Raw genomic sequence first — 26816 nt, forward strand, 5'->3', positions numbered from 1 at the left:
TGGCTCCCCAACCCTGCATACTGGCATCTGTAACTATCTGAATGGGGTCCTTGTGAATATAAGGGGTGGTTTTGGATAGGTTCCCCTGATCTGACCACCACATGAGACTGCTGCGTGTTTCCAGGGAGAGAGGGATTGTTCTGTCTCTCTTCATGGCTATGTCCTTCTGGTACGGACGAATTTGCCATTGCAAGGGTCTGGAGTGGAAACGCGCCCACGGGACGATCCCTGTACATGAGATCATTAGTCCAAGAAGATGGGCTAGGAACATAAGTTTGGCCTTCTTGGCTCTGGCTGCAGAGAGTGCGGCATGTTTCAATTTTAGAATGCGTTCCTGGGAAAGAGAGATTGCATTGCGGGAAGAATCGATACGAACTCCCAGATGCGTCATTGTTTGTGAGGGGGATAGAGAACTTTTGGGAAAATTTATGAGAAACCCGTGATCCTGAAGGACCTGGATTACTCTGGCTGTGTGCTGTCTGGACTGAGCTTCTGAACGTGCACAGATCAGGATGTCGTCCAGGTACGGATGTACCTGGATACCCTCCTGTCTGAGCCTGGCAATGAGTGTAACTAAAATTTTGGAGAAGACTCTGGGGGCGGGACCTAAACCAAAGGGCAGGGCTCTGAATTGATAATGGTTCTGGGCGAAGGTGAACCGCAGGAAGCGTCTGTGGGAGGAGTGAATGGGCACGTGCAGGTAGGCCTCGGTCAGGTCCACAGCTGTCATGAAGGTACCTGGGAGTAGGGATTCCACAATAGATTTTACCGTTTCCATGCGGAAATGTTTCCGAGCCATCCGTCTGTTCAAGTACTTTAAATCTAGGATGGCTCTCCAGTCCCCGTTCTTTTTTGGGACTGTGAAAAAGAAGGAATATACTCCCAGGCCCTTCTCGGGAGTGGGGACCTGTTCTATAGCCTGGATAGAAAGAAGGTGCTGGATAGCTCTTACAGTTCTGTTGAACTTCTCCGTGTTGATGGGAACTGGAGACCGAATAAAACGATCCTTCGGGAGGGAGGTGAATTCCAGAAGGTATCCCGAGGATATGACCTGAGAGACCCATCGATCCGGCTTCGAGGTTGCCCACCTGGAACTGAAGAACAGAAGCCTCCCCCCCACTGGTATTAGATTGGCGTCACTGGGGATTAGATTTTGGAAATTTATCCCCTCTTTCGGCACGAGACTGTTGATTCTGACTTTTGGAGAATCTACCCCCCCTACGAAAGGGACGGGAGGAACCCCAGGAACCTCTCCTGAAATCGAAGCGAGGCTTGGTTTGTGATCTGGGAGACCGAAAGGACTGAAACCCTGGTACTCTAGGGTCTTTCTTGAACTGTTTTGGCATAACATGTTTCTTATCTTTAGTTTCTATTAAAATTTTTTGTAATCTGTCTCCAAAGAGACGGCCCTCCTGGATAGGATAGGCCATCAAATTTGTCTTAGCCTTAAAGTCTGCAGGCCAGGCCCTGAGCCAAAAGGCCCGCCGAACCTGAGTCATGGATGCCATGGAACGTGCAGTAAAAGACATAGTGTCTAGGGAAGCGTCTGCCATTAGGGTAATTGCAGCTTGTACCCTCTCTAAGCCCCCAATTACTCTCTGCTGATCGGGTGGAATTAGTTGAAGGATCTTTTTAACCCAAAGAAAGGAGGCTCTAGCGAATATGGAGGTAGTTGCGCTGGCCTGGATAGCCAGGGCAGCGTTCTCATGGGCTTTTCTGGTAAGAGCTTCTGCCTTTCTATCTAACTGATCCCTGAGGGATCCCAGACCATCCTCAGGCACGAGACCCGGGGATTGTAAGTCCACTATAGGAGCATCAACCAGTGGAACCTTTAGAAGGCTCATGGCATGAGGAGCAAGGGTGTAAAGTTTTTTAATTGATGGAGGAGTTTGTCTGCTTGCAGATGGATTGCTCCACTCATCATGCACTGCCTTAAGAAAAAATTCAGGGAACGGAACCAAATTGTGTTTAACAGTTTGGCGAGGGAAACATTCAGCAATACCTCGTTTTAGTTTAGGTTGAGAAGACTCAGGCTCAGAAGATTCCTCATAAAGGTCTAGAGCTAAAATGGCTTTTGCCAGGAGGGATTGGTAATCCTCATCCTTAAACAGACGAACCTGAGGTTCCTCAGAGGAGACCTCCTCGTCATCAGTTTCAAATTCTCCCTCCTCTTTCTCCTGATCCGATTCATGAGAGGAGGCTTGGGAATCATCATCCTGAACCAAGACCTGGGTTTTTAAGGCTGCCTTGGTAGGCCACTGAGGGATGGTAGAAGGACTCTTATTTTGAGAGGAATCGATTCCTCTTCCTGTAGAATGAGATCTACTAGAAGAAGAGGTAGGTGAGTCCACTGTACCCTGCCCTGCCAGGACCTGAGAGCGGCTTTGGTGGGCTTGAAAGGCCATCCATTGTCTTTGGAGGGCAACATTAATTAATTCATCCGCCTCCTCCCTAGTAAGCAACTTACCACTAGAGTGAGGTGGGAAAGGGCCCCCCGCATCTGGGTTTACCGGCTGTAAGTTAGCAGCCACGAGGCCAGAAGAAAAATGGCCGCCCATAGAAGGATAGGATCCAAAATGGCCGCCCGGAGGGAAGGAGGGGGGTAAAAAGCCGCCCGCCGCCAAATGGAAGGGGGCACAACCTGCATAGGGAACATTACCCGCTCCCGACGTCCAGGGCGACGTGAGAGGAACAGACGAGGATCCTGAGGCATCCGCGTCCCGAGCAGGATCATCTGCGACCGAGGAGGCGGGGATTTTCTTCCCGGCTCTCGGGGAAGAAGCTACCTTGTGGCCGCGCTTGCGTTTTTTAAACGCTTGAAGAGCCGGAGCGGTCCTTCTTGCCGATGCCGGCTTGCGCGACCTTTTAGGCTTGGCAGCTTCCTCCGGGGCTGGGCCAGGGGGCTCCTGCCCCTCACTTCCTAAGGCACCGCAATCGCGGGCATTGGAAGAAATCGGCTCCTTAGAGACGGATTGCACGAGACCAAGTTGATAATCGGTCACTGAGAGGAGGTCGTCCTCCCTCTCAATCGTTGCGTCCGCCATTTTGAATCTCCGCGGGAAAAACCCCGGGGATCAAAGAGCCAGCCAAAAAACACACTAAAACAACGGACAAAACACAAAGAACAACAAGGAGCAACACTCACAGGACAAAAGACGGGAGAGTACACAAGGAGCTGACGAAGAACACGGCTGGAAGGCAAAAATCCAACCCGGTAAGCACAGAGCTGTGCTTACGACCTGCGAACCCTTAGGAGGCAGGACGGAACTGAGATATTGCAGGCTATTTCCCGCCAACGGGCAGACAGGAAGTTCAAGATCTTAGTCCTGCCTACCCGGATGATGCAAGGAAATAACCCGCTAATCCAAGACGCTGGAGCCTCAGTAGGAGAACCCAGCCCTCTGGATTTCTAAACGCGTGCCGGGCAGCTGGCAGCCAGGTCAGCCCCGTGCTGCTGATGCTCCCAGCCAGTGTGGGAGGCTGAGGCAGGGGGAGGGGCTGCCCACCAGAGCGGCGGCGGGCTCTGAGTCACCCTGCCAAACTCAAGAGGAATAAACCTGGGAGTATAACTTGTCAATCATTTATAACAATCTCTTTAAATGAAATTACCCATATTCAGGTTGCTAATTCACCAGGGACAGTTGTCACAATATCTGTAACACAGAACATTACCCGTTGGATTAGCTTATTTGTTTGGGACTATTACCGTATTAACTGTGATGTGTCATCTGTACGTTTTCTGTATCAATTATAAATGTAAACAGTTGAAGTTGTATGTAATTTGGAACTGACCCTGGTGAATTAGCAACCTGAATATGGGTAATTTCACTTAAAGAGATTTGTTATAAATTATTAACAAGTTATACTCCCTGATAAAGGTACTACTTGACAGAGGTTTGTTTATTGGACATCTTAGTAGCTTCCTTCCCCTTTATGATTATTGGTTTGAACGCAAGAGGAAAGCTGGTTTCAGGTCTGCCCCACAGAACACAACAGGAGGTGGAATGGTTGGGGCCCGCCCAACAAACCACCTCGCTCGGTGGCTCTTGACGCACTTCTGAGGTGACCCCCCCAAACCCACACATGCTTCCATGCTGTTAAGGCGGTGCATGGGTGAAAGATTGACTGGAGAGCCAGTTCCACAGCTGAAAAAGGTTTTGTGCCGCAGGTGTTTGTTCCGCCATGGAACAGATAACCAGATCAGAACAGAAGCATATATATATTTCAGGGGGTGGGGGCTTAGGGAAAAGAGGGGGAGGCTGGCTGCTTGCTTCCTGCACAAAAGCCCCATTGGCAGCAACGGCCGGGCAAGGTTGCCCCCCTTCTCTGCCACCCCACAACAGCTGTCAAGGCGGCCAGGAGTGGGACGTTGCAGCAGGGAAAGGATGACGGATGGGATCGCAGGCGTTTAGCCAGAGCAAGAGCAAAATGAAAATAAAAACGCCCGGCAAAGGAGGCTGCTAGAGAATCGGCCAGGGAATTTTTTGTTTTAACCTTGGCAAGTCTTTCTGCAAATGCAGCAGATGAAAACGCATTGACAGCGATCGATGCCGAATAAGCAGGAGCGGTCAAGCCAGAATGGGGGGGAAAAAGCCCCTCGGCTTCTCTTTACGAGGCGTCGATGCCGTTTTCATTGCTCTCTGGCTCAAGTTTACTGGTTCGCTGCGACTGGCTGCTGGGAAATCTTCTGCTGGCTCCTCGCCCTCCGGCCCATCGAGCCTGCATTTTTCATGAAGCTCCGCTCGTGAACAGACAGGGCTGTTTTGTTGCTACTGCATCATCCTCAGACCCTCAGTGTTCTGTTTTTATATTAAATGCAAGTTTCCAGCCCTTGGGGCTGGGAAGCGCAACTTGAAGATACGGGGCAAAGCCTTGAGAAATCCCAAGAGCTGAGAGGAGGGAAATTTTATTTTATTTAAGCTGTTTTTCCACTCAGTTTAGGTGCTTCAAGGAGAACTTCTTTCCCTCAAATTCACTTGCGTAGACACAGCTGTTGATTCTTCTCGGTCCCCTCCCCCCACTTTCCTGGAACCCTTTTGTAACCTCATTCCTTGCAGTTGCTTTACATGATATGACACAGGCTGGTGTTCTAGCAGGAGGACGGGAAGGTCTGGGAAGAGGCCGCCCCATCTCTGCGCCTCTATAGAGCGAAATTCTGAAGGTGTGGCGAGCACTCCCTTCCTGCCCCTCCCCTCTCCGAACTTCTCTTTGATCGAAACAGGATCGATCAGAGACAGACTCAAAAGTTCCTAAAAGGAGGAAAAGAAACGGATTGTTGCATTTCAGGGAGAAACTGGGAAAAGAGGAACGAAGAGAATTTCTCTCCGCAACGCTATTCCCAGGCCTGCTACAGAAAAGCTGTTTAGCGGGGGTGGGGGAAGAAATCTGCATGCAAATCATTTGGTTCCCACTGCAACACCAGATCCCAGACGGACCCTGGGACTTTGCACATGCAAAGCATGCGCTCTGTCATTCAGTAACGGCCCCTCCCTCCATCCTGCAGCCTCAAAGCAACACAGAAGATGCATTTAAAACCCAGCACAACACACTGCCTGTTCATATACTGGGAGGATCTCTTTGCGGGAAATGGGCAGCGGGCAGCTTTCCAAAGATAAGTTCATAAGAAAACATTTTCTAGACTGCTTGATCCTTGGCCACAAAGGGGGTGGGGGAAGAACAACAATACCCCCCCATTAATCCTCCCCCTCACTCACAGGCTTGGGGGAGGGGGAGAAATAGGCCCAAAGGGAAAGCCCCACTGCTCAAACCACGTCTGCTCCCAAGCGGACAGAGTAAAAGCCAAGATTTCCCGGTGCTTGTTAAGCAGCAACCCATAAATACGACACAGACAAAAAGGAACCTTCCCAGGGTGCACGCACAAACACAAACACTCCCCAGGGTTGTGAAGTCCTGGACCGTGTGTCTGCTAATGTTTAGTTCCCTTTTCTCCTGTCTCTCCAGCATCGCCTGATTCCCGAGAGCACAAAATGCATCTTTGCAGCAACCTTTGGACCATGCAGAGAAGGGATGGCAGCCCAGAATATCGCGGTAGGATCGGTGAGGGCTTCATGCTTGAGTTGGGAATGATGGCCTAAATCTCACTGGAGAACATAAGAGAGGCCCTGCTGGATCAGACCAAGGCCCATCAAGTCCAACAGTCTGTTCACACAGTGGCCAACCAGGTGCCTCTAGGAAGCCCACAAGCAAGACGACTGCAGCAGCATTTATCCTGCCTGTGCTCCACAGCACCTCATATATTAGAAATGCCCCTCTGATACTGGAGAGAATAGGTATGCAGCATGACTAGTATCCATTCTGACTAGTTGCCATGAACAGCCCTCTCTTCCATGAACATGTCCACTTCCCTCTTAAAGCCTTCCAAGTTGGCAGCCATCACCACATCTTGGGGCAGGGAGTTCCACAATTTAACTATGCATTGTGTAAAGAAATACTTCCTTTTATCTGTTTTGAATCTCTCACAGGGCCCAGCCTACAGGCTCAGGATAACATTTGTTTCATTTCCAACTAACGCCCACATCTGTTGAATTTATAAGCACCTTCATCCTCAATTAAGGAAGAGCTTCATTGTCTGCTACGCTTCTCCCGGGCACGCAGCTAACACAATGCTGCCCTATTGATTACCACTTTCATTCTGCCTTTCCTCCAAGGTGTTCAGAGTGGCCCTTCCTTCCCCTCAAGGTCACCCAGTGAGCTTTCACGGTGGAAGCGGCATTTGAACCCAGGTCAAACACTAGTCCTGCACTCTAACTGTCCTATGGGGAGCGGTTAAGACGCTTAGGGCTGTTTAGCTTGGAAAGAAGGCAGATAAGGGAGATATGATTGAGGTCTATAAAATTATGCACTGTTCTTGTAATACTAGAACACGAGGTCATCTGTTGAAGCTGGAGGGTGACAGATTCAAAACAGATAAAAGGAAGTATTTCTTCACACAACGCATAGTTCAATTGTGGAACTCCCTGCCCCAGGATGTGTGATGGCTGCCAACTTGGAGGGCTTTAAGAGGGGAGTGGACATATTCATGGAGGTATTCATGGCTATTAGTTAAAATGGATACTAGTCATGCTGCTTACCTATTCTCTCTAGTATCAGAGGAGCATGCCTATTATATTAGGTGCTGTGGAACACAGGCAGGATGGTGCTGCTGCAGTTTTCTTGTTTGTGGGCTTCCCAGAGGCACCTGGTTGGCCACTGTGTGAACCTGCTGGACTTGATGGGCCTTGGCATGATCCAGCATGGCCTTTCTTATGTTCTATGTTCTAACCACTATGCCACACTGGCTCTCCGTAGGAGGTAAAGCTGAAATGCAGAAGCTAGATGCCACCAAAAACCTGAGCAGTTGGAGGGCAGCCTTCACACAATGCTTTTCCTTACAGACAGAATTTCCATGTGGGGGGGAGGGGCTGTGCACACAGTTGTACACTGAAGTCCTCACACATGTTTGCACAGACGAAAGCTGCTGCCTGCATCCATTCAAATCTGTGTACTTGTTGCAAAATATGACACCACACTGGCTTCAGCGGGTCTTTCCTCTAAAGGGGAGAACAGTGAAATAGTTAAGACATCGACATACTTCACACGCACTCTCTTGATAAATTTATAAATATTGAAAAAAGATAAGGTCCCCTGCGCCAGCACCAGGTCGTTCCTGACCCATGGGGTGACGTCACATCCCGATGTTTACTAGGCAGACTTTGTTTACGGGGTGGTTTGCCATCGCCTTCTTCCCCAGTCATCTACACTTCACCCCCAGCAAGCTGGGTACTCATTTGACCGACCTCGGAAGGATGGAAGGCCGAGTCAACCTTGAGCCAGCTATCTGAAACCGACTTCCCTCGGGATTGAAGTCAGGTCGTGAGCAGAGCTTGGACTGCAGTACTGCAGCTTACCACTCTGCACCACGGGGCTCCTTCTATAAACATAAGAAGTTGCCATAGTCGAGTCGGACAACCGACCCACCCAGCGCAGCATGACCTTTGATTGGTTGTAGCCCTCCAAGATCTCAAAGGGAAGAAAGCAGGTATTGAGGAAAAGCCCCACTAGAGATTGCCGGGGATTGAATCTGGAACCTCCTGGATGTAAGTCATCCAGTCTACCACCAAGCCACAATCTTCTCAGCCTCTGAATATACAAAGTTGACTTACACAGAGTCAGACCACCGGTCTCGCTAAACACTAGCTGCCAGATGCTCTCCAGGGTGTTAAGCAGAGATAGTCTTTCCTAATGTCTGGAACCCAGGATCCCTTAACTGGAGATGCCAAAGCTGGAACCTGGGGCCGTGTACATGCAAAACAAGCGCTCTGCCACTGAGCTATGGCACTTCCTCAGTGCTTATCAATATAAAAACAGGACAGGTCAGTAGCCTATCTAATTTCAAAACAGGGTTTAGAGTATGGATTAACAGATCTGCAAAATAGGTCTAGGGGCAGATAGGGAATTTCTCTATAAACCTAAAGAATGTCCCAGGCCTGCAGAACAGTCTGAGATCTAAAAAAACAAATAAAACAAAAAATACAATGCACAGTGGGACTAAAACTCCCCAGAATAGCAGAAACAATGCCTCTAGCAGTAAGAAAAGAATGCCCACTGAGCTCTCAGTGGCCATTTGGGCTGTTGCTAGGTAACCACAATAATTTTGCTGAGCCTTGCTTTACAGGTTGGCGGAAGCAGGGGTGGACTTGGAGACCAAAACAACCCTTGAAAGGCTCCCAACCCCTTGTCATGTGTCCTGACGGAGGTCTTGCTGAGGACAGGCCTGATGGCGACCACTGGAGACTTGCTACTCATACCACTGAGCCCCGTGGCATGACTACTGTGCAACCAGGCTAGCTTTTTCCTAGGGAGAAGCCACTGGGGGAGGGAAAGCCAAAGACAGGGCAGACAAAGGTAGGCTGGCAGGTAGATGGGAAGGAGAGAAGGAAGCAGGAAGGAGAGGCTGTGGGGCCTGCCAAGGAAGGAAAAGAGGAAATAGTGGGGGAAGGGATGCAGTGGAAAATGAGATGCCCCCTGCAGACCCTTAAAGGTCCTCCCCCACTTGTTATTGCTCTGTTATAAGTGGGTGAGAGTGGGGATGAGGCTGAAAGACCTGGCAAAAGCCAGCTTACTGAGTTCATGGGACAGGCAAGCTTAAAAATGGGCTTTCCTTGGTTCGTAGTTTGGCCTCTTTGCCACTTTCACTCCTCCCTTCCTCCAAGGAGCTCGGAAGCCTCTTTCCTCGCTTGTTTTGCACCCACAACAATCCCAAGGGGTGGATTAGTCTGAGAGAAAGCAACTGGCCCCAGGTCGCCCAGTAAGGGTCACAGCGGTGTGGGGATTTGAACCTGGATCTCTCAGGCTCTAATCAGACACTCTGACCACTGCGTCACACCATCGTTCCCTGCTCTTCATCGGTATGCTCAGAGAAGAAGAGTTGGTTTTTATATGCCAACTTTCTCTACCACTTAAAGGAGACTCAAACCGGCTAACAATCGCCATCCCTCTCCCTCCCCACAACAGACACCCTATGAGGTAGGTGGGGCTGAGAGAGCTCTAACAGAGTTGTGACTTGCCCAAGGTCACCCAGCTGGCTTCGCGTGCAGGAGTGGGGAAACAAATCCAGTTCACCAGATTAGCCTCCACCGCTTGTGTGGAGGAGTGGGGGAATCAAACCCGGTTCTCCAGATCAGAGTCCACCGCTCCAAACCACCGCTCTTACGCACTACACCACGCTGTCTCTCTGTGCATCCCAAGGGTCTGTGCAGATTCCCTGAGGTTTCCTCCCAACAGCAAGAGAGGCTTTGCAAGAACTGAGCTGCGTTAGAACTCAAGCTCTCTCCGAAACAGACAACTGCGACTCGGCTCATATTGCAAGAGTTAGAAACGGCGTCTACACCCGCTACTATGGAATTTTAAAAACGTGACAGGTGTGGCATGACAGACTTCTACCTAATCTCTTGAACGCCTCCGAATGGTTGAAAAGGCTGAAATGCACTCTAAGCATATATTGCGGAGACCAAAACAAAGGCTCTATTCAGGACTCTAATGGGACGGGGTGTGTGAAAATCCTTAAATTCTGAGTTGCATACCACCACCCCCCATTCAAACGGTTTCACCAGTAGTTCCCTCAGCCCAAACTCCTCCCTAGAACTAATCTTGGATCATGATATGTAACCCAAGTTTTACAATAACCTCTTACAAAATCCAAGCCTGCCTTGGCCAAAGTCGATCTCCGACACCCCCCTCCCTGCCCCAGCACAATCTCAGCCATGTGACTCGAAACCGTCAACGGAAACATTTGCGGCATCTACTGCTTGCGGGACCCAGAGGGCCAGTTAGAATCAACTGGATTAGCGGAGAACTGGAATTCTTGACCGAAATACAATCTTGGCCAGCTGTTTGAGGACTTCAACACAGAAGCACTGCGTGCGGGGGAGAGGAGACAGCCAGCATCTTGGGAGCCTCTGGAGAAAGTGCATGGTTATGCGTGGGGCGAAGAGAGCACTACGAGTATCCCAAACATAGTCTTGCACTCCAACTAAGTTTTGTGCCCTTAACAAAAAAAGACCTCCAAACTCTTGCTCAAATGAACACAGATTAAACTACGCATCACACAATCAGACCATTAATCTACCTAGTCTACACCAGTGCTGTCTACTCTGATTGGAAATGGCATTTAAGGGTCCTTTCCAGGTACTTTTTATTGGAGATGCCGACTGAAGATGGAGCTGCCTCGTACTGAAATCAGAAGCAATGACAAGAACCTGCGCTGAAAAGCTGAGCGCAAACCTAATGACCTGTTTAGCCATTGTACTGTTTATTAGGTTCGTACTGAAATCAGTCCATCAAGGGCAATATTGTCTGCTCAGACCTGCAGCGGCTCTCCAGGGTGTCTCACATCACCTATTTTACCTGACCCTTTCAACTTGGAGATGCCTGGGATGGAACCAGGGACCTTCTGTGCGCCAAGCAGATGCTCTACCACTCAGCCATGGCCCCCTCCTCAAACCTGGGAATTATGAGCTTTATGGGGGGGATGGAGTGGGGGAGAGGGAGTTCAAGTTGGGTTTTGGCAGTGGCTCTCACAAATGTGGTCTGGGGCTTCTCCAAGCATGCACGCTCCTGAGATACTCCTAGATGCTTCACGCTTAGAGGAACACCGACTACTTCAAATCACTGGTTCCAAAACTGACGAGAAACAACTGAAATGTCCCATCACCCCCCCCCAATGAGGAAAAAACAGCTGCTGTTATTCTGAAGTGGGGTACAAGCGGTAAGGTGAACTCAGCAAGTTTACCTGAAACTCCAGCCAGCAATTTCGCTATAGCATGAGGTATGGGAAGCTCAGGAGGAGGGGCCTGAGATGACGCCCGGGGAACATCATGCATGCCAAAGCTAGCAGAGGCAGAAGACAATTTCACATCTACGGCCTGCTCGAGGCAGAGGGGTCTCTTCTCCAAGGCGGACTTCTGAGCAGGCGCGGAGGGCTCGTGCAATTTCTCCCCGTACTGCCCCAGCTGCCTTCCCCCAGGCGGGGAGAACCTGCTCGGCTTTTCTGCCTCTGCCTTTCTCCCTGCTTCTTTGAGGGCCTTGATGGTGAGGTGCTCCTGCTCAAAATCTTGAGTCGCCTTGAGCGGCTGTTGAAAGGGCGGAACAAACACTTCGGACCTTGCTGCTTTTAGCTCCGCTTCAGAGAACGTTTCCACGGGGTCTTCGGGGGATTCGCTCCCCTTGGATTTCAAGCATTCCTTCATGAAGTCCATAAAACTCTCGCCATTTGGAGCATTTGGATGGGCAGCCTCTCTGACTCTGTCTGAAGCAGGGGTCCCTCTGGGGGAAGCATTTTCGATCCTGGGCTGTTTCCCAAAAAAGCCCTGCTCACATCCACTCGCATCCTGTCCCTCATTGCCAGGTAAGCTGGGATTGGACCGTTTAGGGAACTGTGGTGCACCAACAGGGCTTCCTCCAAGAACGTCGGCCTTGGTCTGGATGGTCTCAAAGTCATCAATGAATCCCCAATTGCCCTCCGGAGTCTTACAAGGGACTCGGGCTTCTTGGGCAGGTTTACGCAGCTCGCCTGATCTGTCTTTGCTACCTATGGTCATGTTCTCCTTGTTGACAGACGCCGTCAGCGCAGAGGTTGGCTTCTGAGGTTGGCTTCTGAATGTGCCGCTCTCTGTGCCTTTCTCACCTCGGAAGGTTGGATCTGCCCCGGTGTCCTCAATGACAGTGTCATCTGACTCACCGGAGCTGTCGCCGTCGATAGTTTCGGGCAAGCCTGGATTTGGCCAACAGACATCAGCCTTCGGTTCCGCTGCAGGGGCTGTTTTTGCAGCAGCTGCCCCTCTGTTCACTTGTTTCTGAGATGGCTGCTTTGCTGCGTCTGGAAGTGTCCTTTCTTTTTGGTGGGCATTGATCTTGAGAGGCTGATAAGGGGCGGAAGTTCTACCCGCTTCCGCCTTGCTGCCTGCCGAACCTGCGACGACACCGCCTGCCTCGTTGGTAGGCGACGTGGGGTGGCCTGAACTCACGGAATCGGCGGTGTTCTCCCCGAGATCTGTGGGAATCAAGTCCCAGTTCATCATCTCGCTCGTGAAGTTGTGCATCTCGCGGACACATTTGGACACTTCCTCCAGGGCTGCCGTCGTGCCCGAAGACTGGCGAGAGAGCCCGGGTCCTGATGGAATTCTGCCCCCCCCACGAGGTTTGGCTCGAAACTCACAGACGCTGTCTTCTGGGATGTCCGTAAGCAGCTCCCGTTCACTGTGCATGACCCAGTTGCTACTGATGTCATTGGAGTTGTTTGAAACGGCATCTTTGAATTCTTTATCAAACTCCAATTTGTCGGCAATGACTTCAAAAGGCGATTCAGGGGAATCTTTGTCCGCAACAGCATCACCGGGGACTGCAGGGCAGGAGGAGGAGGAAGAACACGGGACTCTTGCCGGCAATTGCTCAGGCCCTTCTTGAGGGTTGGTTGGTAGAGGAAATTTGGACTCTCCACCCACAGGTTGTTGTTTGGGTTGGCATTGGCTTTTTAGATCACCTGTGCTGCCTATGTTGACTTCCCCCATAGAGTAATCATGCCCAAGGGAGCCAGCCTGACTCCCTGGCTCATAATTATGAGCTTTGGATCCAACCGAGAATGAGGGTTCCTCTGGGCCAGGGGATCCAACAGAAGCTGCCTCTATTCCTGAATCTTCACTGGTCCCACTAAAATGGCTCCATCTCTTGCCATCGCTGAATTCTTCTACATGGAAGGGTGTCGGTTTACCACTCGTTTCCCTCTGGTTTTCTGAATGTGTTAAGTGAAACGCTTGGGCATCAGCCGACGAAAAGCATCCGGGGGAAGGAGGAGCCACGGCTTTGGAAGGTGCTTTTCCGGTCAAAGGTGCTGTCCCTTCTTTAGGGTCCAGAGTAGAGAAAAGGAGAGATGCACACAGTAGCTGTTACAGATTTCACACAGTGAAGCAGGCAGCATGCTCTTAGAACTAGAGGGACGACAAGACTCCAGGACACCAGCCGTGGCACACATGCATGGGACCGTCACCCAAAGGACAGGGAAGCCACTTCACAGGGGAGCTGCCATCCACATGAACATAAAAGCCACCAACGGTCAAGTTTCATAGCACATGGAGCGCTGAAGCCAGCAAAAACAATTAAGTGTGCAAAAGACCTTGGCATGCTGGGCGGGTGGAACAGAAGCATCAGTGCATTTAAACGTCTGCAAGTATCCTTGAGTGACTGTGTACATTTACGGAAGGTGGCAAGGGTGTAGAACGAGGCAAACCTAATCCTACTGAAATGACCTCAGTTCAAATTAGACACGGGCTCTGAGCAAACACAAAAGCCTTGGCAAACTGTAAAGGTAAGCAAAACACGGCACATTCGATAGCACAACACCACACTGGCCAGTTCTAGCCGGCAGACCTTCTACAGTTCAGAGCAATCCTGCACCCTTTGCTGCAACCCCATAAGAAGGCCAACCAGGTAACTGGGTGCTGGGTGATTCTGCTCTACCGAGTGACCCTGTCCTTGATGTCTGGGCAACAGGGGAGGTACAACAAAGCGCTGGAAAGGCAGGTGGTTTCCGCCAAAACAATTCTTTAAAGTTACCAGGGTTGCACTTACACATGGAACAATTCTAAGAGCCTCTTCTCAAAAAACGGGGCTGTGGTTGTGAAAAGTACTGAAGGTGAATTGCCCAAAGCAATCTCCCCATACGTTTGGCTAAGTGGAGTTACTCGACAGAATTCGCTTCTAAATTACTTGATGCTGCAACACCATGGGAAAGTTAAGGCTGTCTTTTGGCCAGGAGTGCTGCTAAAGCCAGAGGGAACAATCCACAAAAGAATTTCTCAAGGACAACTGAGACTCGGGACTGAAAGTTGAGGCTCGCAGCGAACTGCCAAAACGCTCACTTGAGCACTACTTGAGGTAACCAGACTTGATGTGTGGGAGGAAAATGTCTTGTTATCGAGGGGCTCAATTGCACCATCACCCAATGCTGTGTGTGTGTACAAAGTGCCGTCAAGTCGCAGCCGACTTAAGACGACCCACTAGGGTTTTCAAGGCAAGAGATGAACAGAGGTGGTTTGCCATTGCCTGCCTCTGTGTAGCGCCCATGGTATTCCTTGGTGGCAACCCCATCCAAATACTAACCAGGGCCGACCCTGCTTAATTTCTGAGATCTGACTAGCCTGGATCACCCAGGTCAGGCAATGCTTTTTAGCAACTGATCTTCCATTGTGCGCGCCCATTCCTCTAAACCACGGAAATTCTGTTCTGACCTGGAAGTAGATCTCACAGTTTTCAGTGAGTCATGTTTCCTGGTCGAAACATTTGTGGTCACCACTACGACAGAGCAAGAAACCCCAAAAGTCCAATACAGCAGTAATACAGGTGAAAAAAATGTACCACTAGCTCTCTTGGATTGGAAATCAACATGGCACAACCCATTAACAGCAGGCTGGCTTTGAATGTGCTACTCTTAACAGAAGGGTAATAAGGTTCCTGAGATGTCCTATATTAAGCAGAGCCTTGGGAACACAGCTACACACAGCACTTCCAAACATTTTACAAGTGTTCCCAGCCAAATCTGGAAATGGACTGCTCCTGTAAAATGGGTACAGGCAGAGATTGGGGAGAGATTCATGTTGAAATGCCACCATGGGAGCTCGCTGCCTCTGACTCCCAAGTCAGCTCAGCCACAGGTGAGTTCTAAAGCTCAACTGGAGAAAGACCGATGCTCAGGTGAAACCCGCTGATCTGTCATAGAATAATACAGGTGGAAGGGACCTCCAGGGTCATCTAGTCTAACCCCCTGCACAATGAGGGAATTCACAACTACCTCTCCCCCCACACCCCCAGTGACCCCCTACTCCATGCCCAAAAGATGGCCAAGATGCCCGCCCTCTCATGATCTGCCTAAGGTCATAGAATGAGCATTGCTGACAGATGGCCATCTAGCCTCTGCTTAAAAACCTCCAGGGAAAGAGCGCTCACCACCTCCAGAGGAAGCCTGTTCCACTGAGGTACCACTCTAACAGTTAGAAAATTCTTCCTAATGTCTAGACAGAAACTCTTTTGATGCCTGGCCAATCTGGCCTGGAGGAAAATCGCTTCCTGGCTCCAAAGTGGTGATTGGCATTTCCCTGGCCATGCAAGAAAGGGCCACGAGTGCCGAGCACGGGAGCAACCCTTCCTGCCCTCCCTCTCACGATCTGCCCAAGGTCACAGAATCAGCCTGGCTGACAGATGGTATCTAGCCTCTGCTTAAAAACCTCCAGGGAAGGAGAACACCATGACGCCCGCCAACACCTTTAGGGGCACCAGCCAAATGTTTTTAGGAAGTGGGCGGGGCCAGGTAGGGCTTTTTGCCCAGCAAGACTTTTGATTGACTACTGGAGATTTGATCGGCTGTGCAGATTTGTTAAAATGCTGCATTTGCAACAACTGCCTCCACAGCACAAAAATCTACACTGTAACTGAAGCTGCAATTAATTATTTCGTGGCTGACTCCACCTCTTGCGGCACCCATTTTACTGCTGCACCCACCATGCCGAAATTCCGACCGTGCCCCCAGGCTCAAAAAGGTTGGGGACCCCTGGTCTAGTATGACACAGAATCAATGCTGATTAAAGTCTGCAAACGGTTTCGATCCCACTCCTGCACCTATCCCCCCTTCTACAGGTAAGGTGTTTTTTCCTGATAAATACACCATATGCATAGTCTCTTCTTCTTCAAAAGCTAAAAAAGGATCCTGGAAGGGGCTTTCTCTAGCTAACTCTCGTCACGACAACATTTCCCATCCCTTGGCCATGATCTGTGGTACCCCGTCCCCCCGTCCCTTACTCTATCAACATAGGCCCTGGATAAAAAATTTTTAGAAGGCAGCAGCAACTTTCATGGTCAGACTCGACCATCTACCATTTTTCAACATGCTGTCCAAACGAGCACAATGTAGACTCGACACTGAGCTTGGGATTTTGGAATCCGGGCGTTCCTTATACCCTACTTTTCCCATCCTCGCTGAAGCCCCAAGATATGTGGGGTGGGAGGGTGAAACTTTCACAATCGGGGGGGGGGGGAGAACGACACACGAAGAGTGCACTAAACATCTTTTTCGGACCCCCTCAGCTGTCTGCTGGCCTTCCCACTTCTTGCCAGCGTCACCCCCACCCAGACCTCTCGCGGAAAACTATTCGGAACTGGTTTGTGCTCTCGTTGCTTCGATAAAGCCAGTGGACAACAGACAAAGGTGAGACTAAAGGGAGGAGGACAGGACGTGCAGAAGCAGCCATAACAGCACGTGATATAGCCACAGCACCAAAGAGAAGTTAGCCAGCAGTCTGCAGCCAAGCTGGGTCTGGAGGGAACTTCGAAGTAGTGAGAGGGGAGGAAAATATAAGAAAAATGTCTTTTTTTGTTGGTTTTACAAAAGGCTGTAACTGGTTTCCTGCTATTTGCCCTGAACATTCTCCCCCCCGCCCCAGTTTTAAAAGCTTTCCTATTGCAGATAACTTGGCACATTTCCAAAGGGCAAAAACACAGCTATGGCTCTTAGCCGTGATAGGTAAATTGAAACTCCATGTTCAGAGGCAGCATACCTCCGAACATTAGACAGTAGGGAGAAAACAGCAAGGGAGGGTTGTTGCCTCCGTTTCCTGCTTGTGGGTTCCCACTCCTGGGTACTCCACGCTGGAGTAGATGGACCTCTGATCTGATCCGAAAGGGCAGTTCAAAGTCAAAGGTATCTATTATGGCCCACAACGGGCAAATTGAAAGGGCAGTTCTTGCATCCTTACCCAAGTGAGGTGGTTAAGGTGCATTGGAAGATCACGCCATTACATCGCTCCACATTTCCAAAGGATGGATTAAACGAGGCAAAGGAATGCTAATTAACCTGGAACAAGCATCCTTATACCTTTGACATTGCAAAGGCTTCTGCAACCGTTTGTGCAGGGCCGCCACTGGATCATCCCATTTGGGGGGGGGGGGAATGATAGAACTGTATCCTCTGGGTTGGATCCTACAGGTGCGCAACTGGAAGGAGCTTGTGGCGGCAGAACTTTGCCCGCCTTCCCCTTCTCACAACGCAGGCAGGGGTGTGTGTAAGAAAGAGACAGAGGTAAAGAATGCAGCAAAGAGGAAAAACAGGCTGAAACCTCCTTTTCTTGTGTGCCAGGAGGAAGCACAGTCGGTGCGGGCCCCTGGCTGCTGTGGAAACTGGACGATGGAGAAACATTCTGCCAGGCTTTCTGCTTGTGCGGTCTGCCAATTACGTATCTATCTTGCTTGGTCTGCAACGTGCGGGTCTCTCCCTTCCATTTTAAGGTTGCAATGATCCTGCGGGGCAGATTAGGCTGAGCGGGCTCTAACCTCTTCCCCACCCTCGGAGATGTTAAAATCCCAATTTGAGCCATTTTGTCTAACCCAGGGGTGTCAAACTCAATTGTTACAAGGGCCGGATATGACATAAATGCCACTTGGCTGGGCCATGCCTCAGCAGCCCAGATCAAGAGTGGGGGGGTGGCGGCGGCTGCCTTGCAGGCCAGGTAAGAGTTCTCAAAGGGCCGGATCCGGCCCGCGGGCCTTATGTTTGACACCCCTGGTCTAACCTCTGTGTTTTCTCATAAGGCCTGGCGCACACAACTGAGCTTAAAAGAAGATACAACACTACCCTATCTCTGGCAGCTGTAGCCCCCCTCAGGAACCTCTATATGGCCCAGTATCAGACTGGCTTATTAACATTACTAACTAGTCTGCCTTGACTTGGATAGCCCAGGCTAGCCTGATCTCATCAGATCTTGGAAGCTAAGCAGGTTTGGCCCTGTCAGTGTTTGGAAGGGAGACCACCAATGAATACCAGGGACGTGACCTGGAGGCAGGCCATGGCAAACCACCTCTGAACATCTCTTGCCTGGAAAACCCCGGCGCCGTAAGTCAGCTGTGACTTGACGTAAAAAACCAAACAACTAACTAGACCACAGCCTGCAGGATACCGACACAACACTAACGTTTGTCTACTGGTGGTATTAACACACACAGGAGAGTGTGCAGGATCCATATACTACACAGAGACAACAGACTCTCTGTACCGCTGCTTTACTCTAGAGGAGAAACCCCCCCTTCCAAACTTGATACTTTTTGTGTCCCCCATGGCAGTCTTCGCAGCTTTGCAAGACAACTGGAGCAGGGATGTGAGGTTTTACTATATTCAGTGAGCTCTTCTGTTACTTCTCATATCAACGGCATTCAGTTCTTCCCCTTTAGAGAACCCTTTCTACACTGACGTGTCAAGAAGATCCCTGTTACGTTGCGGGGGAACTCTCGAAGAGACACATTTCATACAGGCCAGGCTTGCTAAGCTTCGCACCTGTCCCCACTCCACATGTACAGAATGCGACCCTGTGAAGCCTTCATGGAAGAACCCAAATGGTCTCCTTGGATTGCGTCCTGTGGTTTCCAAACACGGAACTCTTCTCATGTCTTCCAATGAACATCCGCATGTTGGAAAAGATCCCGGGAGTAGCTCACATGCCAGTCCAGGTGCTGTTCTGATTAAGACCTCCTCAATCTTACTGGTGAGTCCACATGAACAGAGAATGGGGATTTCGACACACCCAACGCTTCTGTGCCAACACACAGCAGCAGCAGTCAGACGTTATTCCTAGAAGCCTCTTCACAATTACTAATCATCTCACCCACTAAGTTCCCCAGAATATAGCTTGAAAACTGATATGGTCACTCAGCTAAGAGCAGGAAGAGGTGGTTTTTCTGTACCTGCTGTAGATCAGATCACGGGTCCATCTAGTCTAGGTCCTGTTCCCAAGAGCCAGCTTGGTGTAGTGGTTAAGAGCGGTGGAGTCTGATCTGAAGAACCGGGTTTGATTTCCCACTCCTCCACATGAGCAGCGGAGGCTAATCTGGTGAACTGGATTGGTTTCCTTGCTACTACACACGAAGCCAGCTGGGTGACCTTGGGCAAGCCACATTCTCTCAGCCTCCCCTACCTCACTGGGTGTCTGTTGTGGGGACGGGAAGGGCAGGTGATTGTAAGCCGGTTTGAGTCTCCCTTAAGTGGTAGAGAAAGTTGGCATATAAAAACCAACTCTTCTTCAGCCATGTGCCCCTAGAAAGTCTACAAACAAGGCATGGGGGTTAAAGGCTCTCCATGCTGTTGCGCCACCCCATCAATGGCATTCAGAGAATTACTGCCTCCGAACACAGAGGTTCCCTTGAGCAGTTAGAGGCAAGACCTGTCCTGTGCGAATTTAACCAACCCCCTTTTAAAAAGTAGCCACATTAAAGGGTACTTTTATCACCAATCCTTCCTGTGGCAGCGTGCTCCGGAAGTTAAATGACACACTGTGTGAAGTACTTTCTTCCAGAATTAGACTCACAATGGGGTGATAAGATGCAAGGGGCTGATTGACCGAGCTGCTAGGGCTCTCACTGTTAAAAAGCAGACCAATCTCCAAAGTGTGATTCTTTGGTAAGCTTCCACTTTCAATCCTTGGGGGGGGGAATGTGGTTGTAAGCTGCTCCCCACTAGTCACAACTGCGAGAACCTTTGATGAAGTGAAAAGCTAAAAGGATTTTGAGCTTGGCACCTCTCTTGTGAGCAGCTGTTTAGTTCTGAGGCGCATCTGATGCTATGGAGCAGTGTAAGAGAGGATCCCCAGGTAATTCAGGGACTCCTTTTCACTGGGATGTGCTGGCAAAATGTGGAGTGGTACCTGTGGCGCTGCAGAGCTTGCGTGGTGTAGTGGTGAAGAGCGGCGGACTCTAACCTGGAGGACCAGGTTCGATTCCCCACTCCTCCACATGACACCAGCTGGGTGACCTTGGGCCAGTCCCAGTTCTCTCAGATCTCTCGGCCCAAGTGGAGGCAGGCAATGGCAAACCACCTCCAAACATCTCTTGCCTTGAAAACCCTACTGGGTCACCATAAGTCAGCTGTGACTTGACAGCACACGCACACACACGTGACATCATGGTTCTCTGGTGCTGCCCAAAGCTGTCTCAGCAGATGCCAAGCTCACTCCTTATGAACACATGAAGCTGCCCTTATACTGAACCAGGCCCACAGTCCATCAAAAGTCAGTATTGTTTACTCAGACTGACAGCAGCTCTCCAGGGTCTCAGGCAGAGGGTTTAGAGCCAGCGTGGTGTAGTGGTTAGCAGCGGTGGTTAGGAGCAGTGGACTCTAATCTGGAGAACCGGGTTTGATTCTCCACTCCTCCACATGAGCAGCGGATGCTAATCTGGTGAACCAGGTTGGTTTCCCCACTCCTACACATGAAGCCAGCTGGGTGACCTTGGGGTATTCACAGCTCTCTTAGAGGTCTCTCAGCCCCACCTACCTCACAGGGTGTCTGTTGTGGGGAGGGGAAGGTGATTGTAAACCGGTTTGAGTCTTCCTTAAGTGGTAGAGAAAGTCAGCATATAAAAACCAACTCTTCTTCTTTTCACATCCCCTACTGCCAGATCTTTTCAGTGGAGAGGCCAGGGACTGAACCAGAGACCTCCGGCATGCCAAGCAGATGTTCTACCACTGAGCTGCAGCCCCCTATCCATTAATAAGCAGCTTTCAAACCATGTTCTGGGGAACCCAGGAGTTCCTCAAGACAACTGGCAAGAGCAGGCTCCCCAAAAAAGGCAGCTTGCCCCCTGAACATACCCTTGCAGTGCACAGATGCAAGGGAGTGTTGGCTGCGTTCTAGGGCATACACAGTCCATGTGGGCCAATGCTGAGGCCCATGAGGCCTGGACAGCAACCTGCCTGACCTTGGAGTGCCTTCCAAGACACCTCTCACAGGAAGCTGCTTTATACAGACTGAGATACGTCTGACTAATAATGGCAGAGAGACCGAATCTGGGACCTTCTGCAAGCAAAGATTTCCCATCATTAGGCTACGGGCCCTCCTTGGAGTGGTGGATTCTGATCTGGAGAACTGGGTTTGATTCCCCACTCCTCCACATAGTGGGGGACGCTAATCTGGTGAACTGGATTTGTTTCTCCAGTCCTCCACATGAAGCCAGCTGGGTGACCTGGGGCTAGTCACAGCTCTTAGAGCTTTCTCAGCCCCTCCTACCTCACAGGGTGTCTGTTGTGGGGAGTGGAAAGGAAGGTGGTTGTAAGCCGGTTTGATTCTTCCTTAAGTGGTAGAGAAAGCTGGCATATAAAAACTAACTCTTCTTCCTTCAAATACGAGAACATCAATATGAACATATGAGGCTCACTGGGAGTAGCTCTCCAAGGCCTTGGGCAGAGGAGAGTCTTCCCCAGTATTTCCTGAGCTGCTTTTAACTAGAGGAGCTTAGGGTTGAACTTGGGATCTTCTGCATGCAAAGTGTACTCTACCATTGAGCCATGGCTCCCATCCCACAGGCAAGACTAACTCTGCTGAAAGATGGATAAGGAAAGAGGTTCTACGGGTAGAACGTTTAAAACCCAAGTCATTTTAACTGAAGGCAACGCACAAGAGCTTTCCTCCTGTCTGAGAGGCTCACTCGATGGCAGTTCATGTGACCCCACATGAGAAATTTAATGGGGAAGGCACATAACTTTACTTCGGATAAATTCTTGCGATTAATTGACCCTTCTGCAGAAGCAGCTTACGTTCTAGTAAGGTTTCTTCATTCATTCAAGTCCTTTTGAATGGCGTTCTTGTCCAGCGTTATGCCTACATATAGCCCACTGACTGGGTACAGTGCCCAATGGTCTTAATGCTGTAAGCACCTTTCTCCAATGGGTAGGTCACACTGCTGCCTTTCTCTCCAGCACTGGCAAAGCATGCCATTTCCTTTAACTTCCTCTGTGTCGCTTTGTAGGGCTATTCTTAGTCAAGCGATGTGGAGATGGAGACCGGCCAGAAGAGGTTTGTTAACACAGAAGGCACTGCCCTCCTAGTCACATCGGCAAACACTTCTCCCAAGAGAGCCTGGGGCTCTGGTTTCAAGCAACCTATCTCCAAAAAACCAGGACGCATCTGTCACAGAGCTCCAGTTCACTGTACAAATAAGAATATAAGGAAGGCCGTGCTGGATCAGACCAAGGCCCATCAAGTCCAGCAGTCTGTTTACACAGTGGCCAACAACGTGCCTCTAGGAAGCCCATAAACAAGACAACTGCAGCAGCATTATCCTGCCTGTGTTCCACAGCACCCAATATAACAGGCATGCTCCTCTGATCCTGGAGAGGATAGGTATGCATCATGACTAGCACCCATTTTTACTAACAGCCATGAATAGCCCTCTCCTCCATGAACATGTCTACTCCCCTCTTAAAGCCTTCCAAGTTAGCAGCCATCACCACATCCAGGGAGTTCTACAATTTCACTATGCATTGTGTGAAGAAATACTTCCTTTTATCGGTTTTGAATCTCTCACACTCCAGCTTCAGCAGATGACCCTGCGTTCTAGTATTATGAGGGAGGGAGAAAAACCTCTCCGTGTCCACTCTCTCTATACCATACATAATTTTATAGACCTCTACCCTTTCTCCCCTTAACTGCCTTTTTTCCAAGCTAAACAGCCCTAAGCATTTAACTGTTCCCCATACGGCAGTTGCTCTACATTGTGGGGCATGTGTTGCTTTGCTTGGAAATAATCCTCAGAAAGCTTGTTTAAACTGATAAACAAGGTTTTACTTTGCAATCGTGTGTAGCGTTTCCTTTTTAAAGAACACACCACTGTCAATCTGGGCCCACAAAAATATAGAATGGATCCGTTCAGCTAACGGCGGTGCTTTCCTTGAGTGCAATGCTCTTCCTCTGACGCAAGAAGCCTCTAGTGTAAGTATCCTTGCAATGCAGGAAAGTGCTGCCATTAGCGGAACAGATCCACGGGATCCGGTCAGTATTTTGGGGGACCATGTCAGGTTTCAAGACTAATTTGTGTGTGTGTGCGTGTGTGTATTTAATGATGTACACCTTACTAACAGTGGCAGTGATGTACGTGGAAACCAGCTCCAGCTGGTTATGAATTAATATCTGTTGAATGTAACCCGACAAGAAGTTCAGGAGCTAATTAGAGGTTTCAAGGAAGAATTTGAGAAGACGGACCTCATTCTGTCCCCAGTTACAGCCTCTTTCTCAACATTTTTCTTTTATTAGGGTACAAGAAAAATGACAGACTTGCCTTGCGAGGTCGAAAAGAGAGAGACAGGCTGAGAGGAAGAAACAAAGGAATCTGAAAGGAAAATACAGAGGATGAGACTCAACAACCTCGGAGAGGAGGGAAATAACATTCAATTCACACTGCTTCAGTAAATCAGGTTCCAGTTCTCGAGCCGCCCGAGGGCCATGGGAGAGGGGTGGAGAAGAGATCGGCGGTGGCTTCTCACTCACCTTGCGGCCAAGCCCCGCTTAGAAGTTTTAGGAAACACCTATGGAGCGAGGCCCGTTGAAGGATATGACCTGACCGCTTGAGAAGAAAAAAAGAAACCCGAGTTGCACAAGAATATCCATAAGACAGTTTTCCTTGCCAGAAACAATTAAGAGTGGTTCCTCAGTGAAACAGGCTTCCTCGGGAGGTGGTGATCTCTCCTTCCCTGGAGGTTTTTACGCAGAGGCCTAGATGGCTATCTGTCAGCGATGCTGATTCTTTGACCTTGGGCGGATCATGAGAAGGAGGGCATCTTGGCCATCTTCTGGGCATGGAGTAGGGGTCACTGGGTGTGTGTGTGTGGGGGAGATAGTTGTGAATTTCCTGCATTGTGCAGGGGGTTGGACTAGATGAACCTGGTGGTCCCTTCCAACTCTATGATTCTAAATGCCAAGGGAAGATTAAAAGCAATCTCACTTTAATGACCGGAACTCTTTTAGTACCAGAGAGCAACTGATTGCTTCATTTTACGGAGGCCGTGTCCTTGGCATGCCACACAAAGGGATTTCCAACAGGACTGGTTAAGGGGAGAGTTACTAGTGCTGCTTTCACATACACCGAATAACGCTCTTTCGATCCACTTTCAACGCACTTTGCAACCTGATTTTACTGTGAGAAACAGGAAAACCCACTCGCAAATGATCCTACAAAGTGCACCGAAAGCAAATTGCATTATTCAGCCTAGGGCTCATCCCACACCTCCACCACCAGCTATGTAAATCTGAACTACAACAGTAGTCAGGTGACCCTCTATACCAGGGACCCCCTACCCTTTTGAGCCTGTGGATACCTTTAGAATTCTGACATAGCGTGGTGGACGCAGCTACAAAATGGCTACCGCAGGAGGTGGAGCCAACCACAAAATGGCTGTCGCATCTTACCTTCAACCACACAGTAAAGATTTTTGTGCAAAGATCCTTGTGCAGTGGTGGCAGCTGCTGCCAAAGCAGTCTTTAAAAAAAAACCCTGCAAGCCAATCAAATCTACAATGGCCAATCAGACACCTTGCTGGGTAAAAACCCCACCTGGCTCCACTACTTTCTAAAAGCACTTGGCAGGCACCTCGACAGATACTGATGGGTGCCATGGCAACCGCAGGCACCACACTGGGGACCCCTGCTCTATACTTATCATTCCAGAGGGGTAGCAGTGTTACTTGTTGATGCAAAACAAGCCAGGGTCTTACAGCATCCTAAAGGCTAACAACATTTTCATTCTAACACAGACTTTCACACACCAGAGTTTGCTTCGACACATGCAGAGACTGTTATGCCCCTAACAAAGAGGGCTCCAGCTCACCAAAGCTTATGTGAGAATAAAAACTTGTTAGTCTTTAAGATCCCACATGATTCCTTTTAATTACCTCTAAGCAGACAATCTTCCTGCTGCATTTCCTACACTAGGTTCCAAGGCAACTCTGGAAGTATTGTGTATGGGCAGAGCAGCGTGGGTGGGTGGCTTAAAATCCATGGCTCTAAAGCCAGAGCCAGTGTTGTGTAGTGGTTAAGAGCGATGGACTCCAATCTGGAGAACTGGGTTCAAGAAGAGTTGGTTTTTATATGCCAACTTTCTCTACCACTTAAGGGAGACTCAAACCAGCTTACAATCACCTTCCCTTCCCCACAACAGACACCCAGTGAGGTAGGTGGGGCTGAGAGAGCTCTAAGAAAGCTGTGACTAGCCCAAGGTCACCCAGCTGGCTTCGTGTGTAGGAGTCGGGAAACAAATCCAGTCCACCAGATTAGCCTCTGCCGCTCATGTGGAGGGGGGGGGGAATCAAACCCGGTTCTCCAGATCAGACTCCACTGCTCCAAACCACCGCTCTTAACCACTACACACCACACTGGCTCTTCAATTCCCCACTCCTCCACATGAAGCCTGCTGGGTGTCCTTGGGCCAGTCACAGTTCCCTCAGAACTCTCTCGAGAGGCACGCCTATCTCACAAGGTGCCTGTTGTGTGTGTGTGGGGGGTTTATTTCTAGCTTTTCTCTACCGAAAGGAGTCTCAAAGCACCTTACAATCACCTTCCCTCCCTACAACAGGCACCTTGTGAGGTAAGTGGGGCTGAGAGCGTTCAGAGAGAACTGTGACTGGCCCAAGGTCACCCAGCAAAGCTTCATGTGGAGGAGTGGGGAATCAAACCCAGATTAGAGTCTGCCGCTCTTAACCGCTACCCCACGCTGGCTCTGCTTGATTAAAGCAGTCCTAAACTGTGATTTTAAATTCTGGTTTATGTTTTTTTTTAATGTGACCTATTTTATGTATCTTATTAATATTTTAAACTGCCTTGAGCGCCGTAAGGAAAGAAGGTGACTAATAAATATTTTAAATAAATAAAACCCCATTCGACTGGAGGCGGCAGGGATGGGGAACCTGGGACTGCCTGCATGCAAAGAAAGGCGCACCACTGCTGAGCCTCGGATGCTCCGAAAGTAACCGGAGGGCCAACCTAACTATCGACTGTCCCCGCAGGGAGGACGACCTGTGCTTCAGTGAAGGGTTGTCACGAAAGATTGCGCCCCGTGCAAAACCGAACCAATGCAGAACCCGTTTGTCCAACTCTTTGCAGACCTCGGCAGGTGACTCATATTTTCCACTGGAAAGATAGCAAGGCTCCAGAACTCGGCATACCAAGCTGGGAAAGGTTCCTGGCAAGGATTCCACTGGGTCAGCAGAACGGGCGGAGATTCTTGCCAGGCCCTTCGCATGCCACTCTCTGCCCATGGAGTCCCTTCGCGGGTGGAAAATTTCAACAGGAGAGCTCGTCAACAGTGGTGAACAGCAGCTCTGTCTGGGCAAACCAACGATAGAAAGTGTACAATGCGCACCAGGGGTCTCCAAAGGGGGTCCCCCCCTCTTTTACAAAAAGCCCATTGTTAAGCTTTTCGCAATGCATTCCCCCTAGCTCCAGCAGGACTTGGGCATTAGA

At 49.9% G+C, this 26816-nt stretch overlaps 1 protein-coding gene across 2 annotated transcripts in view; it reads right to left on the reverse strand.

The window, feature by feature from the left end:
• The window catches only part of RTN3 (reticulon 3), a 50909-nt gene that overhangs the window by 12736 nt on the left and 11357 nt on the right, over window positions 1-26816 (reverse strand). The window contains exons 2-3 of one of the 2 annotated variants that reach the window (XM_056852549.1): window positions 23643-23691; window positions 11291-13323 (exon numbers count right to left, since the gene is read on the reverse strand). In XM_056852549.1, the coding sequence (XP_056708527.1) occupies window positions 11291-13323; window positions 23643-23691 (2082 nt within the window). Of the gene's footprint in view, window positions 1-11290; window positions 13397-23640; window positions 23692-26816 lie in introns of both variants that reach the window. The other variant, XM_056852548.1, reaches the window with a different exon arrangement.

Source organism: Euleptes europaea, chromosome 7 (assembly GCF_029931775.1).
Source record: "Euleptes europaea isolate rEulEur1 chromosome 7, rEulEur1.hap1, whole genome shotgun sequence".
Taxonomy (NCBI): domain Eukaryota; kingdom Metazoa; phylum Chordata; class Lepidosauria; order Squamata; family Sphaerodactylidae; genus Euleptes; species Euleptes europaea.